Raw genomic sequence first — 17234 nt, 5'->3', positions numbered from 1 at the left:
GGTTTCTTGACAAGATCTTCACATTTGTTCAGTAAACACTTACTGAGTGCCTGTCACCAGGTCAGGCCCCGGAAATGCCGCATGAATAAGACATGATTGATGTCCTTCAGGACCTCAGAGATTAGCAGAGGGACAGACACACACATGTGTGTGTAAATAACTGCAAGTCTATGAAAAAAATGGAATAGAGGTGTAGAAAGAGGAGTCTGAACTACAGGGGGGCGGGGGGGGATTTAATTTGCCCGGGGCATGAAAGTTTTCACCCAGGCAGTGATATTTACACTGGGCAATGAAGGAAGGTATTTACACTGGGCAATGAAGGAAGAGGGAAGTTTGGCAGGTTAATTAGCAGGAAGAGCCTCCCAAGCTCGGGACAGTCAGAGACTGAAAATGAATGGCATGTTTGGGCACTGTGGGGTGGGGTGGGGGGAAGAAGGAGCTGTGAATGCTGCACCAAGGCCTTTGGATTTTATCTTAAAGGAGCCAGGGCCCCCGCCTAAGCAAGGCCAGCCCTGGTAAGAAGTCCAGATGAGCCTGCACCAGTGTGCAGAGCTCATGGAGGGCAGTGGGTGCTGTGGTTAGAAAACCAAACCACTCACCCCCCTGGCAGGCATTTCCATCAAAACATCCTCAACCTAGCGTTCACAGTGTATCTTTTATAGACACAATTTTGAATTTCATGGAGATGAATATTTTACTCGAAATTAGTAGCTCTTTTACTAGTAAAATGTATTTTCCAGATGAAAACCTTTGAATGTGTTTTTGTGTTGAAATTTAAAAACTTGTGAAAACCAGTTTTTATTTGCACACAGATAAATGTTACAGTATACATCACTGCAGAACAAACTTCCTGAATCTTCACGTGAAGTGTAATGAAAAGTTGGGGTTCTTCCAGATGAGTGGATGCCCAGGTCTTTCTCCCCTGCCCCTTGTTAAAGGCATTGCCCTTTTATCAAAACCTCTCTCTCTCTCTCTCTCTCACACAGTTCCACGGCACCCTTCAAATGATTTGTTTGAAATATTTGAAATTGAAAGAGGAGTCAGTGCAGATGATGAAGCAAAGGATGATCCAGGTAGATACTTATTTTATTTAAAATTGAATTTATTGGGCTGACATTGGTTAATAAAATTATATAGGTTTCAGGTGTACAATTCTACAACATATCACCTGTATATTGTATGGTGTATTTACCACCCCAAGACACTTATATTCTTACTACTGTTATAATGACATTTTATTGTTTTCCTCCATTTCATGAAAATAATTTTTAAATTATAGATTATTAGGTTACACCTAGGAAAATTATAGATCCTTTTTTTTCCCCAACTTGGTTTCCTCTGCTGTTATATCAGTTGGCACAAGTAATTGAGCCACAGGTTGAGAACTGCTAGCAGGGTCGCTTAAGACCATCGGAAAACACAGATATTTACCTTACGATTCATAATAGTAGCAAAATTACAGTTATGAAGTAGCAACGAAAATAATTTTATGGTTGGGGGTCACCACAACATGAGGAACTGTATTAAAGGGTCGCGGCATTAGAAAGGTTGAGAACCACTGATGTAAAAGGTCATAATTGGCAACATTTGTGTGCTGTGTTTTTATAGCTGAGCACACAGGCACAATTGTGCTGAGAAGGGTTTCATGTGATTCCCTTTTGCTCTCCTGGAGAGAAGTTCTGGTGGGTTAGTGAAGTGCAGATGGGAGAGAACACTTGTACCGATAACCTTGTTAACAAGTGCGTTTCTGTTGTGCATTGTGGTTTATTTGTCTTTCTGGTCATTTCCTTGCAGGTGTCCTGATACATAGTTGCAGTTTTGACCATGGGCTTTGTGGATGGATCAGGGAGAAAGACAGTGACTTGCACTGGGAACCAGTGAGGGATCCAGCAGGTAAGCCCAGTTTAGCTCTAGGACCCATTTCCGGTTGATCCCCTTGGAAGGCCCAGCTCTGCTAGTCAAGGGCACTGTAGCACATCCCTAAGAGGTAAAGAGAGATCATGTCCAGCATTCATAGTCCATTTGCTAGCTGTCAACTAGAATTATATTATGGGAGGGCGAGTAGTTCATTAAAAGGCTTGGTAAATAAAACACATGGGCTTATTCTAACTTATAATTTTCAATTTACTTGTTGTGCCCCATTCCCAAGCATAAAAGAAGTACATCAGCCATGCAGTTTTTCACTTTTTTAAGATTTGAGACATAGTTGAAGGAGCCTGAAATTTCTGTGAAGTTGTGAATACCTCTCTGAAAAAATGTCACTCTAACTTAGATGCTGGAGAAATTAGTTATAATTACCATTATTTATTCCGCTAAAGAATGTTCTTATAGTAAGGTGGATTTAGACATAGTTCCTTGGAAAAATTAATAGGCTTTTAAGTTGCACACTTCCTACTAATCTAAAGTTTTAGTACTTGCAAGATGTTTTGTTGTCTTGTTCCAGGAAGCAAAGCTACATATTGTTGGTTTTCTCCCTCCCCTCAGTAATTGAATCTTTTATGGATGATGTCAACTTAATGAAAGGATGAGGAATTTGACTTCTTTTTATATTTCTGATTCTAGATTTAGAAATGAAAGGGACAATATGTGAAGAAAAAGTATATCGTTAACTAAAAAGGATGTTGTTAATTAAAAGCCTAGTTGTTAAATACCATCCCAAGTATTATACAGAAGAACAGAAAATACACAAAAGTTAACTCGAGAGAGGGTATGCTCTGTTAAACCAGTTATTCTCAAACTTCAGCATTTGTACAAGTCAGCTGGGGGCCTTGTGAAAATGTAGATTTTGATGCCTTTCTAACAAGTTCCTTGGGGATACCTCTGGCGCTAATCCTTGATGCACATCGTGAGTAGAAAGGTATTAAAATATTAGTCTAAAACATTTCATTAAATCCCCTAAGATTAAAATACTAGACAAATATTGAACAACGAAAATTTGAGGTAAGCTTTTAAAAATATGAATATTCTATAAATTCAAATGGGTTTCTTAGATTTCTTTTAGCTATTATTTTCACGACGTGCATGCATACACACAAAGCAGTCCCTCTCACTCTCCTGTTAGATCTCTCATTCATTGAAGGTTAACTGTGAGCAGGGCAATATTATTATACATTTTTAATGTTATTTTTTAATTACAGTTGCCAAATATTATTTTACATTAGTTTCAGGCTATAACGCCATGGTAGACAGTTACATAATTTACAAAGTGATCACCCTGATAATTCAAGTATTCACCTGGCACCATACACAGTTATTATATTACTGACTATATTCCCTATGCTGTACTTCACATCCCTATGACTATTAGGACAACATTAGTATTATTAATGTCACATATATCTGTGAATTAGAAAGACACCAACATTTAATTAATACCTACCACAGGCTTGAGTCATTCATCATTTCATTAATTTTGTCTAATATCCTTTTATCCACCCTGGGAAGCAGGTTAAATATTGTTTTTATTTCACAAAGGGAATACTGAGGCCCAGAGTGTGCATAAACTTCCTAAGTCCACGGAGCAAAAGAACGGACTTCACATCCAGACCTCTCTGTGCTGCCCACGCAGCCTCCGGGGCAGTTCAGTGTCCGGAACGGCCAGCAGTGTTCTGGGGTCCTCACTGCCCCGCAGACTGGCCTCCGTCTCCTATGGTAGTGTGCGTGGTCCATGAGCAGACCTCAGGCCTGTGGATGCAACTGACCGCTGACCTGAAGTCGTTTGCTGCCAAAGGGAGGATTGTTAGCAGCCATGCATGTTCATGGTCATAATGAATAACCCTTTCAAGTAAAGTACACTGGAGAGAGTAGTTTATGCTAAATAAACTCAAAAGAATTCATTACACATCTCCGTAGATAGTCTATGTAGATAATACAAGACTTGATTTTTTAGAATTTCAATACCATGTTATAGAACCAATTTAGTACTTTACAACATTTTTTTATTATTCATCTCATAGGTAAATGTTTAAACTTGTGACCCAAATTCCACTTGCCCTCTGATAGAAAAATGAGAAGAGGATTGGAAATTAAAATGGCAGGCAAAAAGAAAAATGATAAGATTGGAAATTAAAATGGCAGGCAAAAAGAAAAATGATAAGATTGGAAATTAAAATGGCAGGCAAAAACAAAAGTTGGAAATGGCGGTTTGGCTGTGACAGCACAGAACCAATGGAAAGGCAGCGGTGGCTGCGGGTGGGCCTGGTGGCTCCTGAGGAAGTGTGCGTGATCTCCTGCGGTTGCTCCAGGGTTTCACCAATGACTTGGATGAACTGGCTGTTGAATGTGGATATTGAAGGCATACTTCCCAAACTGGATGGCGTGAAGCCAGAGGGGAAAGTGTGGAGCTGTGCTGACACACCAGCTCCACAACATTAGACCAGCGGGTCCCATTTAAGAGGGTGGAATCTAATGGGGATGAATACAAGGTAGGACTCCTGGTCTAGAAACCAGTGACGCAGCCGTGGGAGGGGAAGAAGTGACTTAGCGGTAAGTGTGTAAGACTTTAGAATTTTAGTGGGTGATGAAATCAGTGAGTGAACCCTGTGTGTGTGTGTGTGTTTAATATGGAACACTTCACAAATTTGCGTGTCATCCTTGTGCAGGGGCCATGCTAATCTTCTCTATATCGTTCCAACTTTAGTATATGTACTGCCGAAGCGAGCACTGAACCCTGTGTTTTTACTGCCAAAAAGTTGGGTCATTTCCCAAGAAATATGGGTGTGTTTTTGTGTGTGTGGTGTGTGTGTGTGTGTGTGTGTGTGTGTGTGTGTGTGTGTGTGTTTATTTATTTATTTTTTTTTTCAGAATGGAAAATCCATTTTGGTGGGTTCTTTCTGGTCTGAGAAGAATAGAGATAAGTGTCGGTAATTCAGAAAGACCTGGATGGACAGGGGTCCCAAAGCCTGTGCAAGAGCGGGGGGAGGGACCAGAGTGTTTAGCCTGGAGAAGAAACAGTGGAACAGGGCTGCCTTCGTACTTGACGGACAATGGCTGTCACCATTGCTCTGTGACCACAAAGGGATGGAAGTCAGATCAGTAGGTGACAACTACAGAGAGATGGACTTTGGCTCACTCTCTACAGAACTTCCCCATAGTCAGGGCTGTTTTAAAAGCTCAGGCTGTTGTCTAAGGAGCTCTCTGTCGGTGGTAACGTATGGCAAGATGTTTTGAGCACTGGATAAGCATTGGGTTATAAAGCCTCTTACGCCAGCTCTGAGAGCCTCTGACTGAGAATGGAATGCCCAGGTAACCACAGGAGAGCGGTGAGCAGCGGGGCTCCAGCTTGGAAAATGGACAGGAGACCGTAGGAGGGCAGAGGGTTGGAAGAGGGTAGGAGTGCATGGCATATATCAAGGTGGCATTGCAGATGGGCTTTTTAGGCTGTGGTGGGGAATTCTAACCAAATACTGATGGAGAAATATTAATTAAGCTTCTTAATGCAGAATGCTGTTTTTCTTCTAGGATGTTTAGGTGAGGTTGTATGTATATAAATATAAGCAATTTAATGAATTCTATGTGTGAATTCTCTAATTACCAAGCTAGCTGTTTCTAAATTGTTTCTATCTAGATTATACCATTTAAAAAGGAACATATGTTTGGATTTCCACAGTTAGGACTGATTTAAATATGCATTTCTTATCCAAGACCCAGAAATGCAAATATTCTTTTATGCTAATATCTCCAAGAAAAGAAAATTCTCAAATAAATTTATAACTTTGAGAAACAGCTGTAAAATAATTGCATTTGCTAGCCGCCCTCCCTTGAGGTCATTGGATTGTGTTTATCACATTTAATCTTAAACTTAATTGTGAGATAGTGAAATTAATACATTCCTCTAAAGCAGTGGTTCCTAACCTTTTCTTGGCCATGCCCCACCTAAACATCTCTAAAATCTTGATTACCGCCCCCCCCCCGTGACATATAATTCTTATTATTCAAAAAGTAAACTCCTATTCACATGGAAGAAGCCTAAAAGGCCTTTAACTTGGTCTAAACAAGCTTCCAAAGAACATGGCATCCATGAAAGAGAAAAATAAAAGAACGAAAGGATAGTTGAAGTACTGAGGAAGAAATCACTAAGAACTTGTTAAAAAAATAATACGAAGTGATATGAAAAAATAGCAAATAAAGTTTTAAAACATATAAGAGAACTGAAATGCATAAATATGTCACAATATATATTTACTAGAGGCCCGGTGCATGGATTCGTGCACCAGTGGAGTCCCTCGGCCTGGCCTGCACCCTTTCGTCATCCAGGACCCCTTGGAGGATGTTGGAGAGCCAGTTTCAATCCAATCCCCGCAGGCCAGGCCGAGGGATCCCACTGGGCCTCTAGTATGCATATACGATCTTTGTTTAATCTCTTCCTGCCCTCCCCCCTCCCCTCTGAGATTCATCAGTCTGTTCCATGTTTCCATGCCTGTGATTTTTGCTCCTGGGTTGAGCGTCTGCCCCCTGGTGGTCAGTCTGCACTATAGCTACCAGCCGGCTGGTCGCTTAGGCTTTTATATATAGAGATGTACTATATATGAGGCCCCTAAACCGTAAGAAATATAAAAAATTCAATGTCAATAACTCATTCTTGAATTGCCCCCCTTAAAAATCAAATAGCCCCCTGTGGGGCATATGCCCCACGTTGGGAACCACTGCTTTAAGGAATGGAAAGTTGTGCTGTCAACAGATGTGGTGATTCACAGCAGGCATGTAGCGGTGGCCCTGAAGACATACCCTTCTCCATAGATGTCAAGGCTGCACCTGAGGCCCTTTTCCTGGAACCCTGATCACTGGGGATCAAGGGTTAAAGGCGGCTGACTCAGTGCCCTGTCGGCTACTGCTAGCTGCAAGGAATTCACTTAAATACATAACAGGCATGCCAGCGTGTACGTACAAGTATGTCTGGTGTAGCATTAAAAAGCATTATTTTGAAATATTGTAAACGGAAAAATAAATCCACGGTGAAGATACAAGCTGCCTTCCAGCCCTGGCTCTCAGTTACCCTCCCAGATACAACCAGTTTCTTGGTTATCTTTCCAGAGATATAGTTGTCCACATAACCACAAAGCTCCCTGTTACTTATCTTGCTTTTGTCACTTAAGGATATTATGCTAAGAGTTGACATGAAGAACAAGGACTTGAAAGACAGAATGCCTGGGCTGAAACCCAGTACCACAGCTTACTAGCTCTGACCTTGAGCAGGTGACTTAACCGAGAATAATCAATAGTATCTGTTCAACGTATTTAAAGCAGTGCCTGTCCCCGAGTTACCATTAAAATAGCATTAGCCATTGTTGTTGAAGATTGTCCTGTATCAGAACATAGAGAACACCCTCATTCTTACTAATGACGGTTACTCCATTATTCCTTAGATGTTCCCTTGTGTTTAACCAGCCACCCACTGAGGAACATTTCCATTGTTTCCAGTCTTCCGGTTTTTCAGACAATACTGCAGTGAAAACCTTATACACATATCATTTCAGACGTGTTTGAATACATCTTATCCTAGCTGTGGAATGCCAAATCAAAGGGAACTTGGATTTTGAATTTTGATAGATTTTACTGAGTTGCCCTTCATACGGGTTATAGCAATTTATACTCCCCCAAACAATATTTAAGGACCACTCCCAACACAGATCTTATTAAACTACTTTTTAAAACCTTTTCCAGGCTTATTGGTAGAAAGTCATCTCATTTGAATGTTTATTTTATTGTGAAAAGCTGGCCATTTTTTCACATTTTTTAAAAGTCTTTTTTTCTGAGATGCTTTTTATTTTTCTTTTGTGTTTTTTTTTATTATTGATTTTTAAGCTCTTTATGTGAAAAGAAAACTTAGTCCTATTTCATGTGTCACCAATTTTTATTTTTTTTGCTTGTCTTACTACTTTATAGTATTATCTTAAGTGTGAAAATCTGGAAACAACTTAAATGCTCTTCAGTAAAAAACTGGCTAAGTTATTAATGACATACAGCTATGAAAAATGTCTGTATTTGTCATAGAAAAATGGCTGATATATTTGTGAAAAAAACATAAGTTATAACACTGCAAAATGTTCACAGAGCAGCTCCACGGAGGGAGAGCAACGGTAGTTCTGCTCATATTTAACACGACAGGGTTTTAAGTGCCTCTAGAAAGGATTATTTGACTCTTATTAGGCTGCCTTGGTTGGTTAGGTTGTCTTATTCGCAGGCGGCGTCTGGCAGTCATGTTAGTATACATTCCACAGAGTCTTAAGATAATCCTTGTTTTCTTAAAACTTGCAGGTTTAACTGTAATAACCTTATATCTTAGTCTTAAGCAACCTACCTGTGACGATTCAAAAGCTGACTTACGGGGAGACATTTAAAATCCATCTAAATATTTTGGCCTAAAATATCATTTGGATTAATGGGGGCGGCGGGGGTGGACGGAGGGTAAGAAATTGTGTTTGTTGGTGGTGGGTCAAGTATATGACTCAAGGACCCATTTCTTTGCAGGTTTTTTCCTTCTGTCTTCGTACAATATCACTTATTCAACAGCTGGCATTACCCCTCTGCCTTGTGCTAGGGATGCCCTGGGGTGGTTTGGCGCTGCGATGGGTTCTGCCATCTCCCGGGGGAGAGAAGCAGGCACGCCAGTGATCCAACCTGAGGGCAGCACGTGCTGGATACGGGGGTCAGACAGTTCTGAACTCAAACCTTCACTCTGCCCCTCACTGGGTGACACCTTGGGGGACCTCACCTCAAAGCCCTAACTCTGCATCGGTAAAACCAGCCTTCAGGGTTCATGAGGTGCCCCCGGAGCACTCAGCACAGCCTGGTACAGAGTACGGGCCCAGACATCCCCTGCTGGTCCCCCCACTGCTCAGAGAGCACGTGGGAGAGGAGCAGTCACTTGACAAATAGGAGGACACCCCTAACTCCAGCATCTCTGATACAGATTAAGCATAAAAATAAGTGGTTGTCTTTTCATTGAAAAATAAGTGGGGTTTCTACCAAAGTAGACACATGTGTTCAGCATTCACACCACCGTTTCCTGTGTGTAAATCGGTGCTGAAACACAGTGTGTTTTCAGTTGGCTCCAATTAAGCAGCCTGAGAGGGATGTCATTTGTACTTGGATGGAGCTTCAGATACGACTTGTAACTTTCCCTCTCTTGAGAAGCAGCTTCCCCCCACTCACTGCTGCTCAAACTTTTCCCCCTAATTGCAATCCCTTTAACAATGGGGAGGCACGCTCTATGGCCCCAGGGATGTGAGGACAAAGTGTCCGTCCAAAGTGACAGCTTTTATTAACACTTTGTGTTCATGTATATGTAATAAGAAATTTACATATTACATTCTACTTATTATATATTTCTTATTATATAACACATTGTAAACTGCTTATCTTTAAATAAAGCTGATGTTTCAGGAAGTGGAGGGTTTCCACAATCACCTCGTGGGGTGAGCTGCACTCCAGTGTGAGAAGTATAGCAAGCCCTGGCTTTTTGTTGTTGTTTTGTTTAGTTTTGTTTTAAATATGTTTTTACTAGAGGCCTGGTGCACAAAATTCATGCACTGGAGGGGGTGGTCCCTCAGCCTGGCCTGTGCTGTTTAGCAGTCTGGGAGCCCTTGGGAGATGTCTGACTGACGGCTTAGGCCCGCTCCCCACAGGGAGAACTGTCAGTCAGACATCCTTAGTGCTGCTGCGGAGGTGGGAGAGGCTCGTGCCACTGCCGCTGTGCTCGCCAGCTGTGAGCCCCGCTTCGGAGCACACTGACCATCAGGGGGCAGCTCCTGTATTGAGCATCTGCCCCCTGGTGGTCAGTGCGTGTCATAGAGACCAGTTGTTCTGCCATTTGGTTGATTTGCATATTAGCCTTTTATTATATAGGATTGACTTTAGAGAGGAAGGGAGAGGGAGAGAAGAAATATCAGTGAGACAGAGAAACATTGGCCCACTGCCTCCTGCACAGCCCCCCAGGGGAATCAAGCCCGCAACCCTGGGCATGTGCCCTGACTGGGAATCAAACCGATGACCTCTTGGTGCACAGGATAATGCTCAACCTACTGAGCCACACTGGCCAGGGCAAGCTCTGGCATCGTTAAAGGGCTGTTTTCTCTCTAGAGTTAATAAATAAATAAAAATAGGGAGAAGAGATAATAAACAGATTTAATGCCCTTTAAACCACATCTGCTCTACTGCCCGGAGGTTAATTATCCATGTAGAAAAATTCTCCCTGGCAACTTGCGTCAACCACCTAATCAGCCAGCCAGCTTGACAACATAATCATAACCTGAGGAGGACCAGGAGGTGGTGAAAGGGTGTGTGTTTGTGCATGCCTGTGTGTGTCTGATCCTCTTCCACTGGAAGTAGTCACAGCGTTAGGATTATTTATTCTTGTGTGTCCTTGGCATAACTTGTCCTCTCCGTGAGCACCATGGGCGAGCGTTTTCTGTAAACACAAAACCATGGAATCTGAGACAGGCCTAGAAATAAGTCATCGTTTTCTCCTGCAATAACCGGGGATTCTTTACAAATGACTTTGAAGTGGATTCAAACTGTCCGTACTGTTTGTGCTAGAAAGGGATGTCACACGTACACACACGGCCCTGCTTTCCCATTGCAGGTGGACAGTACCTGGCAGTCTCCGCAGCCAAGGGCCCCGGGGGGAAAGCCGCTCGCCTGGTGCTGCCGCTGGGCCGCCTCATGCATTCAGGGGACCTGTGCCTGTCCTTCAGGCACTGGGTCACTGGGCTGCACTCGGGCGCGCTCCAGGTGTTCGTGAGAAAACTGGGGGCCCACGGAGCAGCCCTGTGGGGAAGAAATGGTGGCCATGGCTGGAGGCAAACACAGATCACCCTGCGAGGGGCTGACATCAAGAGCGTAAGTAGAGCCGCAAAGGACGTGGACCTGGGAGGTTTTCCTTTCATAGGAGAACCCTGGGGTCCGAATTGTTCTTCTTAGTAACTCAGGCTCAGACAGTTTCGTGTGTTTTGTTTTTCTGGGCATGACAACTCCATTCCTTGCCTCTTTCTTGAATCACTTTTTGCTTCTTATTACATTCTTCATTATAACCTATGAGCACCACCACTCTCCCCACCCTAGGGTAGATCCCCTACTTTTATTGAAGAAAATGAGTAATTAAAGTAAAAATGTTAATCAAGAGAAACTTCAAAAGGCAGGGGTGCTGAGCTTAACTCTTCTTGCTTTTCCTTTCCTTCCTTATACTTCAAACGCTGACCACCATGAGTTACCCTAGAGTGCTTTTCTCCAGAATGTTTCTTTAAAATCCATTTTTCCCTCTTTGCCTGAGAGAGCATAGTTAAGCAGCTTTGGGTGGGACCCAGAGCAATAGACTTGAAAGATATTGTTCTGCTCAGGACAGGATGTGGGAAAGCTTGATTGAATATATAACTTTTATCCTAAGTAACCAAGTCACATGTAGCAATGAGGTGATCTGTAACACCTCACCAAAATAACTTATTTGGGACGTGTCTTCTTTACATTGCTGCTTCTAAAACTGTTCCTATGAGGAGGTTCTGCATCTGTGCTGGTAGGTATAGTTTCTGTAAACTCTTTTTAGAAAGAAAAGGTAGGCTCCATTCATACAGCTTTTACCAGAGTCTTAAATTGTATGTTACTCTGATTTTTTCTTAAAATTTTTCTTAATATATGTTCATATGTATTTTTAAGAGAAATAAAAAGATAAATCATTTCAAATCACAGCATAGACAGGTTTCATTTGTTTTGAAATGGAGCAAGGATGCTATCCAAGGCAAAATACAAGAATAGTGGAAGTTCTTGGTTTGTGCGCAAGTAGAACCATGCTCTGATGGGTTGTGGCGTTGGCTTCTATTCCATTTGGCAGCCAGGCCGTCTGAGCCCCGTGGAGGAGCTCGGCAGCATCAGAGGAGGCTGCGTGGCGGTGGTCTTTACTGTGGCTGTACGTCTGCACCTCTGCATGCCATCAGTCTTTTGACTTCTGACCTAGGTAATCATTGACAGAAGCAGCCTGTAGTGTAGTGTGGCTTTTAAAGGGCAGCTGGTTCTGAGTCACGTGGTCTGATGAACAGTTTCCTGGGGCTTTCCGTTTCTACCAGAATGCAGGCCTCAGGAGACACTGTTCTCTAGTCTTTCCTTCTGTTAAGTTCACTGTTTAGAACGGGGGGAAGTTCGCCTTCATTCTGCCGAATGAGCAGGCCTGGGGAAGGGCAGAGGAGGCTTGACCAGTGTGTGCGTTCTCTCCCTAGGTCATCTTCAAAGGCGAAAAGAGGCGTGGTCACACCGGGGAGATTGGACTGGATGATGTGAGCTTGAAAAGAGGCCACTGCTATGAAGAGCGCCAGCAACTCCGCAACTAGCAATGGACTCCTATGTTGCTCTCTCCTCCTCTTCTAATCTTCACCGCCTGTCTTCTCCTCCCTTCTATCAGGCCTAGGAGACGCGTGGGTCAGTGGGTCAGAGAAAGTCTGGTTGTTGACCCCCATCTTGTTGGCCTGCTTTTGTGCAATGCCAATGGACAGTGACACTCCCTTTGAAACAGAAGGGGCATTTGTTAGACACACGCAAGCTGTCTGTGGGTGCTGCCTACATCCCGTGGCTCTTTTAGGAACTGGCCTTCAGCACGGGTGACCTACGCCATCCTTCATCCTGGTGACAAGGTGTTCCTTGTAGCAAAGTACGGGAGACATTTTCAAAAGAAATGTGTGCAGATGGCCATTCTGTTATCTCTTCAGTGTTGTGCCACGAGTAGTATTGACTTCCCCCAAGATACGCTGTACCATGTGCTTGCGAACTTTGTTTCTCCTCTTCACCGTTAGCTCTGGCCTGACCTGAACTCTCTCACTGCCATTCACTTTATGAAAGAAGGGTGTGTAACATAGCAAGATGCATTTATTCTTGTTATCTGTATTTTTCTTTTAAAGACAATTATGTAAAGTGGGCACGTAGTTCCTCGATAGTGGTATTGTGTTTTGTGTAAATGTGCTGTTGATGTGACGCAGTTGCGTGTTCCTGATATTTACAGACTTCCAGTTGCAAGGGAAAAGGCAGCTTGTGATCTCTTGAATTAAAAATACACGGTGACATGTTGTCCAGTCCTATGACCTTTTATCGGTAGCAAGAGAAATTTGGGAATGGCGTCAGGTTGTGGCCGTGGAGGGGTGAATGTTTTAAATACCTTGCGTTTGATCCCTACAAAGGAGAGGAAACCATTTAGATGGACAGGAAGCTGCCATTAGCATATACCAGTGCAACCCGCACTGTTTCTCACTACACTTAAAAGCCGGAGGCTTCCCCAGAATAACTCGGTTCTCTTTGCTAATCTGCAAGACCTTGGAGAAAGTCCCGGCTGTTTCAGAGGAAGGATTCTGTTTATGGAAGCAGGCTGAGGAGAAGCCTGGGAGCAGCTCCCCTGGAATAGATTTCATACTAATTTTTAAATCAGTATAAACAGAGGCAGGGCTAGCTCACAGCTTATGTGCTACCATGTCAGCATGGGTATGGAGGCTTTGAGGTATGGAATGTGTTGGAATAGGACTCACGCACTGGAGCAACGGGACAGGATTGGAATTCTGAGATCTAAGGACCCTCAACTAACATATTTCCTCCTTGCATTTTTTTAACTTTATATTAAAAAGAATATCATTTTTAAAATGCAGCTTACTACTGAGACTTGTCCTCACTTCTGATTAAGTAATCAAAATATTTTCTGCTGTTTTTGCCAGGAATCACAAATATGATTAAAGGGTTGGAAAAAAAGATCTGTGATGAAAAATTAAAGGAACTGGGATTATTCAGCCTGGAGAAGAGAAGACTGAGGGGCAAACCATTGCTGGTTTCCCAGTGCATGAAGGGTTGGTGCAGAGAGGATGGTGGCCAGCTGTTCTCTGCATGCACTAAGAATAGAATAAGAGGAAGCAGGCTTAGACCAGAGTATGAGGGAGCACTTTCTGGCAGGGACAGTTGTTAAAATAGAATCTGAAAATCCCTTATAAAGGAGTGTCTCTATCTTGGAGGCTTTTAAAAAATTAGATGAAACTTTGTCTATTTAAGGTGGTTAAGGATGTTTAAGAAAGAGTAATAGATTACACAATCTCCCAAAATATGTTTTGCTCCTATTACTGTGTAGTGAAAATCTCCAGACGAAGTAATTTGGACTAGGCCAGCGTTTAATTTAGGCATTTCCCTCTTTGGCTTCCAATGGAGAGGAATCAAAAGGGGACAAGCCCACCAAATGCTGAGCTTTCCCTTTATGGCAAACCTAGCAGTATTAAAACAAACAAACAAAAAAACCCATATATATAGGTATATATATTTTATTCCAAAAAGAGAGTATAATAGGCAGATGTTTTAATATTTCTGTGTCCTAATGTGTTTTGTTTTTTTCTTGAAAATGGTATAACCCTTTCACTTGCTCAGTGGCTGATACTTCAGATTTTGAAAGACCATAGCAAAGAACACAGTTTACAGAGACTTTAACTGGTGCACTCTCTCTGCAATGTGTGTGACAGCTTAGCTTGGCTACTGATACAGAGCACATGCCCAACACAACTGCCAGGCCTTTTCCTTCACCTAACTTGTATAATTCACTTTCTCTTTATCAATTGAATCTCCCAAGTTCCACAATGGTAATGGGTTTTTTGAACAATAGGTATAATAGTATGCCTATTATAGTACACCTGTAATACCTTTTGTCATTGAACTTGATGGAGGCGGGGCAGCAGGGGAGGGTAAATCAGTGAGCCTTTGAGTAGGGGCCAGCAAATATGGCCTTAGAGCTCTTCTTAATGATTCTTTTCCTTTTGGGTCATATAACTGCACAACTGAAGATGAAAGGGGAAAATAATTGAAAATTTCACTTTTAGGTGCCAATAATGCATTGCACTAAACTGATGGAAGAAGTTATCCAAAGTACTGTATAACATCTTGTTTATTATTTAATGTTTTCTAAAGTGAAAAAATGTTAGTGGTTTTCCAAACAGCCAAATAAAAATAATTCTTTGTAAATAAAAACACTGTTAATAATACCGGTTGTTTATTTCTTATTGTTTTGAGTTATTTTTTATTGGGAGAATATTTACTGCTTGCCTGATTGGGGACAAAGATAATTGCCCACATTATTATGCTTTCTAGGTTATAAAATATGAGGTCATTATCCAGCAACATGGACAGGGAAAGTAATCAGTTCATATAACACATGTCCTACCTTAGCAAATTACTTTGGTTTTCTTATATCTCATTAGTTGTAAACATTTGCCTCAATTTTTTTTTTTATGGAAAAACAGTATAAGCTATAAATAAATATATAAATATATGTAAATTATATGAAAAGCCTTTTTACTAGTATTGATTTTATTAATTTATGACATTTTACTCATATTCCCAACAACCTTTTCTAATGGAGAAAACTATAAAAAAAAATTAATGAGATGCACGATTAAAAATCTGTTCTCCTACAAAATTATAGAGAATATGGTTAAATGGCTTCTTTCTTTCCAATACTAGCAGCTAGGACACAAGTTTGGGATAAACACAAACCTTAAGCAAAAGGTAAAGAAAAACGGAAGTTCCCTTATCTCAGAGATCCTTCTTACTCATTCTTAGATCTGAGAAAGCTTATGTTTTTTGAATATGTTAAGTTTAAAAATAATATTATGATAGCTATGTATGGTGCCAGGAGGGTACTGGGAATATTGGGGAGAACACTTTATAAAGTATATGAGTGTCTAACCACTGTGCTGCACACCTGAAACCAATATAAAATAATATTGAAAATAAACTATAATTGACAAAAAATTAAAATAAACCTCTTTTGAAACCTATTTGAAGTTGGGGTTTGGAGGCAGCAGATAAGTATGAGATTCCAGGGTCCAGTTCCTTTTATTTATTATTATTTTTTTGACAGATTTTAGAGTACTTACTTGTAGTTGTCTCTGGGATACAACAGAAAGCAGACTTTCTTTTGTGGGGTTTCAATTTAAAGAAGAAGGTGGGCATTTACCAAAGTCATATAAGTAAATGCCAAATTGCTATTCTGAAAATAATGGTGTGTGGTACCTTGAGGATCTGAAAGTGGATTCCATGCCCTTTGCCCATTGCTTTTCAAACTTTAAGGGCATAGAAATCATCTGGAGATCATGTGAAAATGCAGCTTTTGATTTGGTGGATCTGGGTGGGGATTAAATTCTACATTTCTAACCAGCTCCAGGCGATGCCCCTGTTGCTGGTCCTGAGCCCCAACTAACTAGTAAGTAACAAGGCCGAACTGTACATCGAGGACCCTGGGCCTTTATCTCTGTTAACATTCACTGTCGGGAGACCTAAAAATCCATACTTGCAAGACCTATGCCACAAAAATTCACTAAGTTCTGGTGTATTTTTTTTACCCAAAAAACTTTAGAGTCTCAACAACTAGAGAATATAAAAATAGACAAATATTATTTTAAAAGAACAGAAGTTCTGGATATAATAAGTACCATCATAAAAACGAAAAATTTAGTAAGGAAACTCAAAGATATGTCACTTGAGATTATCTAGTTTGAGGAACAGAAAGATAAAGCTTCAATAAGGATAAAACAATAAAGATCAACATGGAAATAGACTTAAAAAATTCTATAAAACAACCATGCATCTAAAAACACTCAACAACACAGGGATACATATAATCTAACAGGCATCTAAAAACACTCAACAACACAGGGATACATATTTTTTTCAAGTATGTGGAGATGTTGACAGACTATAAATTTGGCCATAAAACAAATCACAGTAAATTTAAAATTATAATTATACAAAATATGTTCTTACATGAAATAAAATTAGAAATCAATAATAGGAATATTGGGGGAAATTCACAAATATATAGAAATTAAACAACTTGCTTACAAATAACCAATGGGAAAAAGAAGAAATCAAAGGAAAAGAAAGAAATATTTTGAGAATAATAAAAATAAGAACAACATGCCCAAACTTCTGGAATACAGATAAAGCATTGTTAATAAGGAAATTTATATTTGTAAATGTCAAATTAAAAAATAAATCTTAAATTAGTAATCTAAACTTTAAACCATATAAAACTAGACAAAGAAGAGCAAGTTAAATAAAAGTAAGCAAAATTAAAACAGATAATTAACAAAATTGTTTTTGTTTTTTTTAACAGGATAAACAATATAAAAATCTTTGGCCAGACTAACAAAGAGAGAAAATACAAATAAATAATATCAGAAATGAAACTAGGGATGTTACCACTAACCCTACAGAGATAAAAAAAGACAAGA

At 40.8% G+C, this 17234-nt stretch overlaps 1 protein-coding gene and 1 non-coding gene across 3 annotated transcripts in view; one reads left to right on the top strand and one right to left on the bottom strand.

The window, feature by feature from the left end:
• The window catches only part of NPNT (nephronectin), an 83484-nt gene extending 68507 nt beyond the window's left edge, over positions 1-14977 (top strand). For both annotated transcript variants that reach the window (XM_008150243.3, XM_028158608.2), the window contains 4 exons: positions 987-1073; positions 1795-1893; positions 10583-10839; positions 12207-14977. In XM_008150243.3, the coding sequence (XP_008148465.2) occupies positions 987-1073; positions 1795-1893; positions 10583-10839; positions 12207-12317 (554 nt within the window). In that variant the 3' untranslated portion in view covers positions 12318-14977. The remainder of the gene's footprint in view (positions 1-986; positions 1074-1794; positions 1894-10582; positions 10840-12206) is intronic.
• LOC114234679 (U6 spliceosomal RNA) lies at positions 4557-4663 on the bottom strand. Its single transcript, XR_003620868.2, has one exon. It is a non-coding gene; the product is annotated as a U6 spliceosomal RNA (small nuclear RNA).
• Positions 14978-17234: the final 2257 nt, after the last annotated feature.

The sequence above is a fragment of the Eptesicus fuscus genome, chromosome 2 (genome assembly GCF_027574615.1).
Source record: "Eptesicus fuscus isolate TK198812 chromosome 2, DD_ASM_mEF_20220401, whole genome shotgun sequence".
In the NCBI taxonomy this organism is placed as follows: domain Eukaryota; kingdom Metazoa; phylum Chordata; class Mammalia; order Chiroptera; family Vespertilionidae; genus Eptesicus; species Eptesicus fuscus.
Note: the sequence above shows the minus strand (reverse complement) of the source record. Positions and strands in the feature narration are given on the sequence as shown.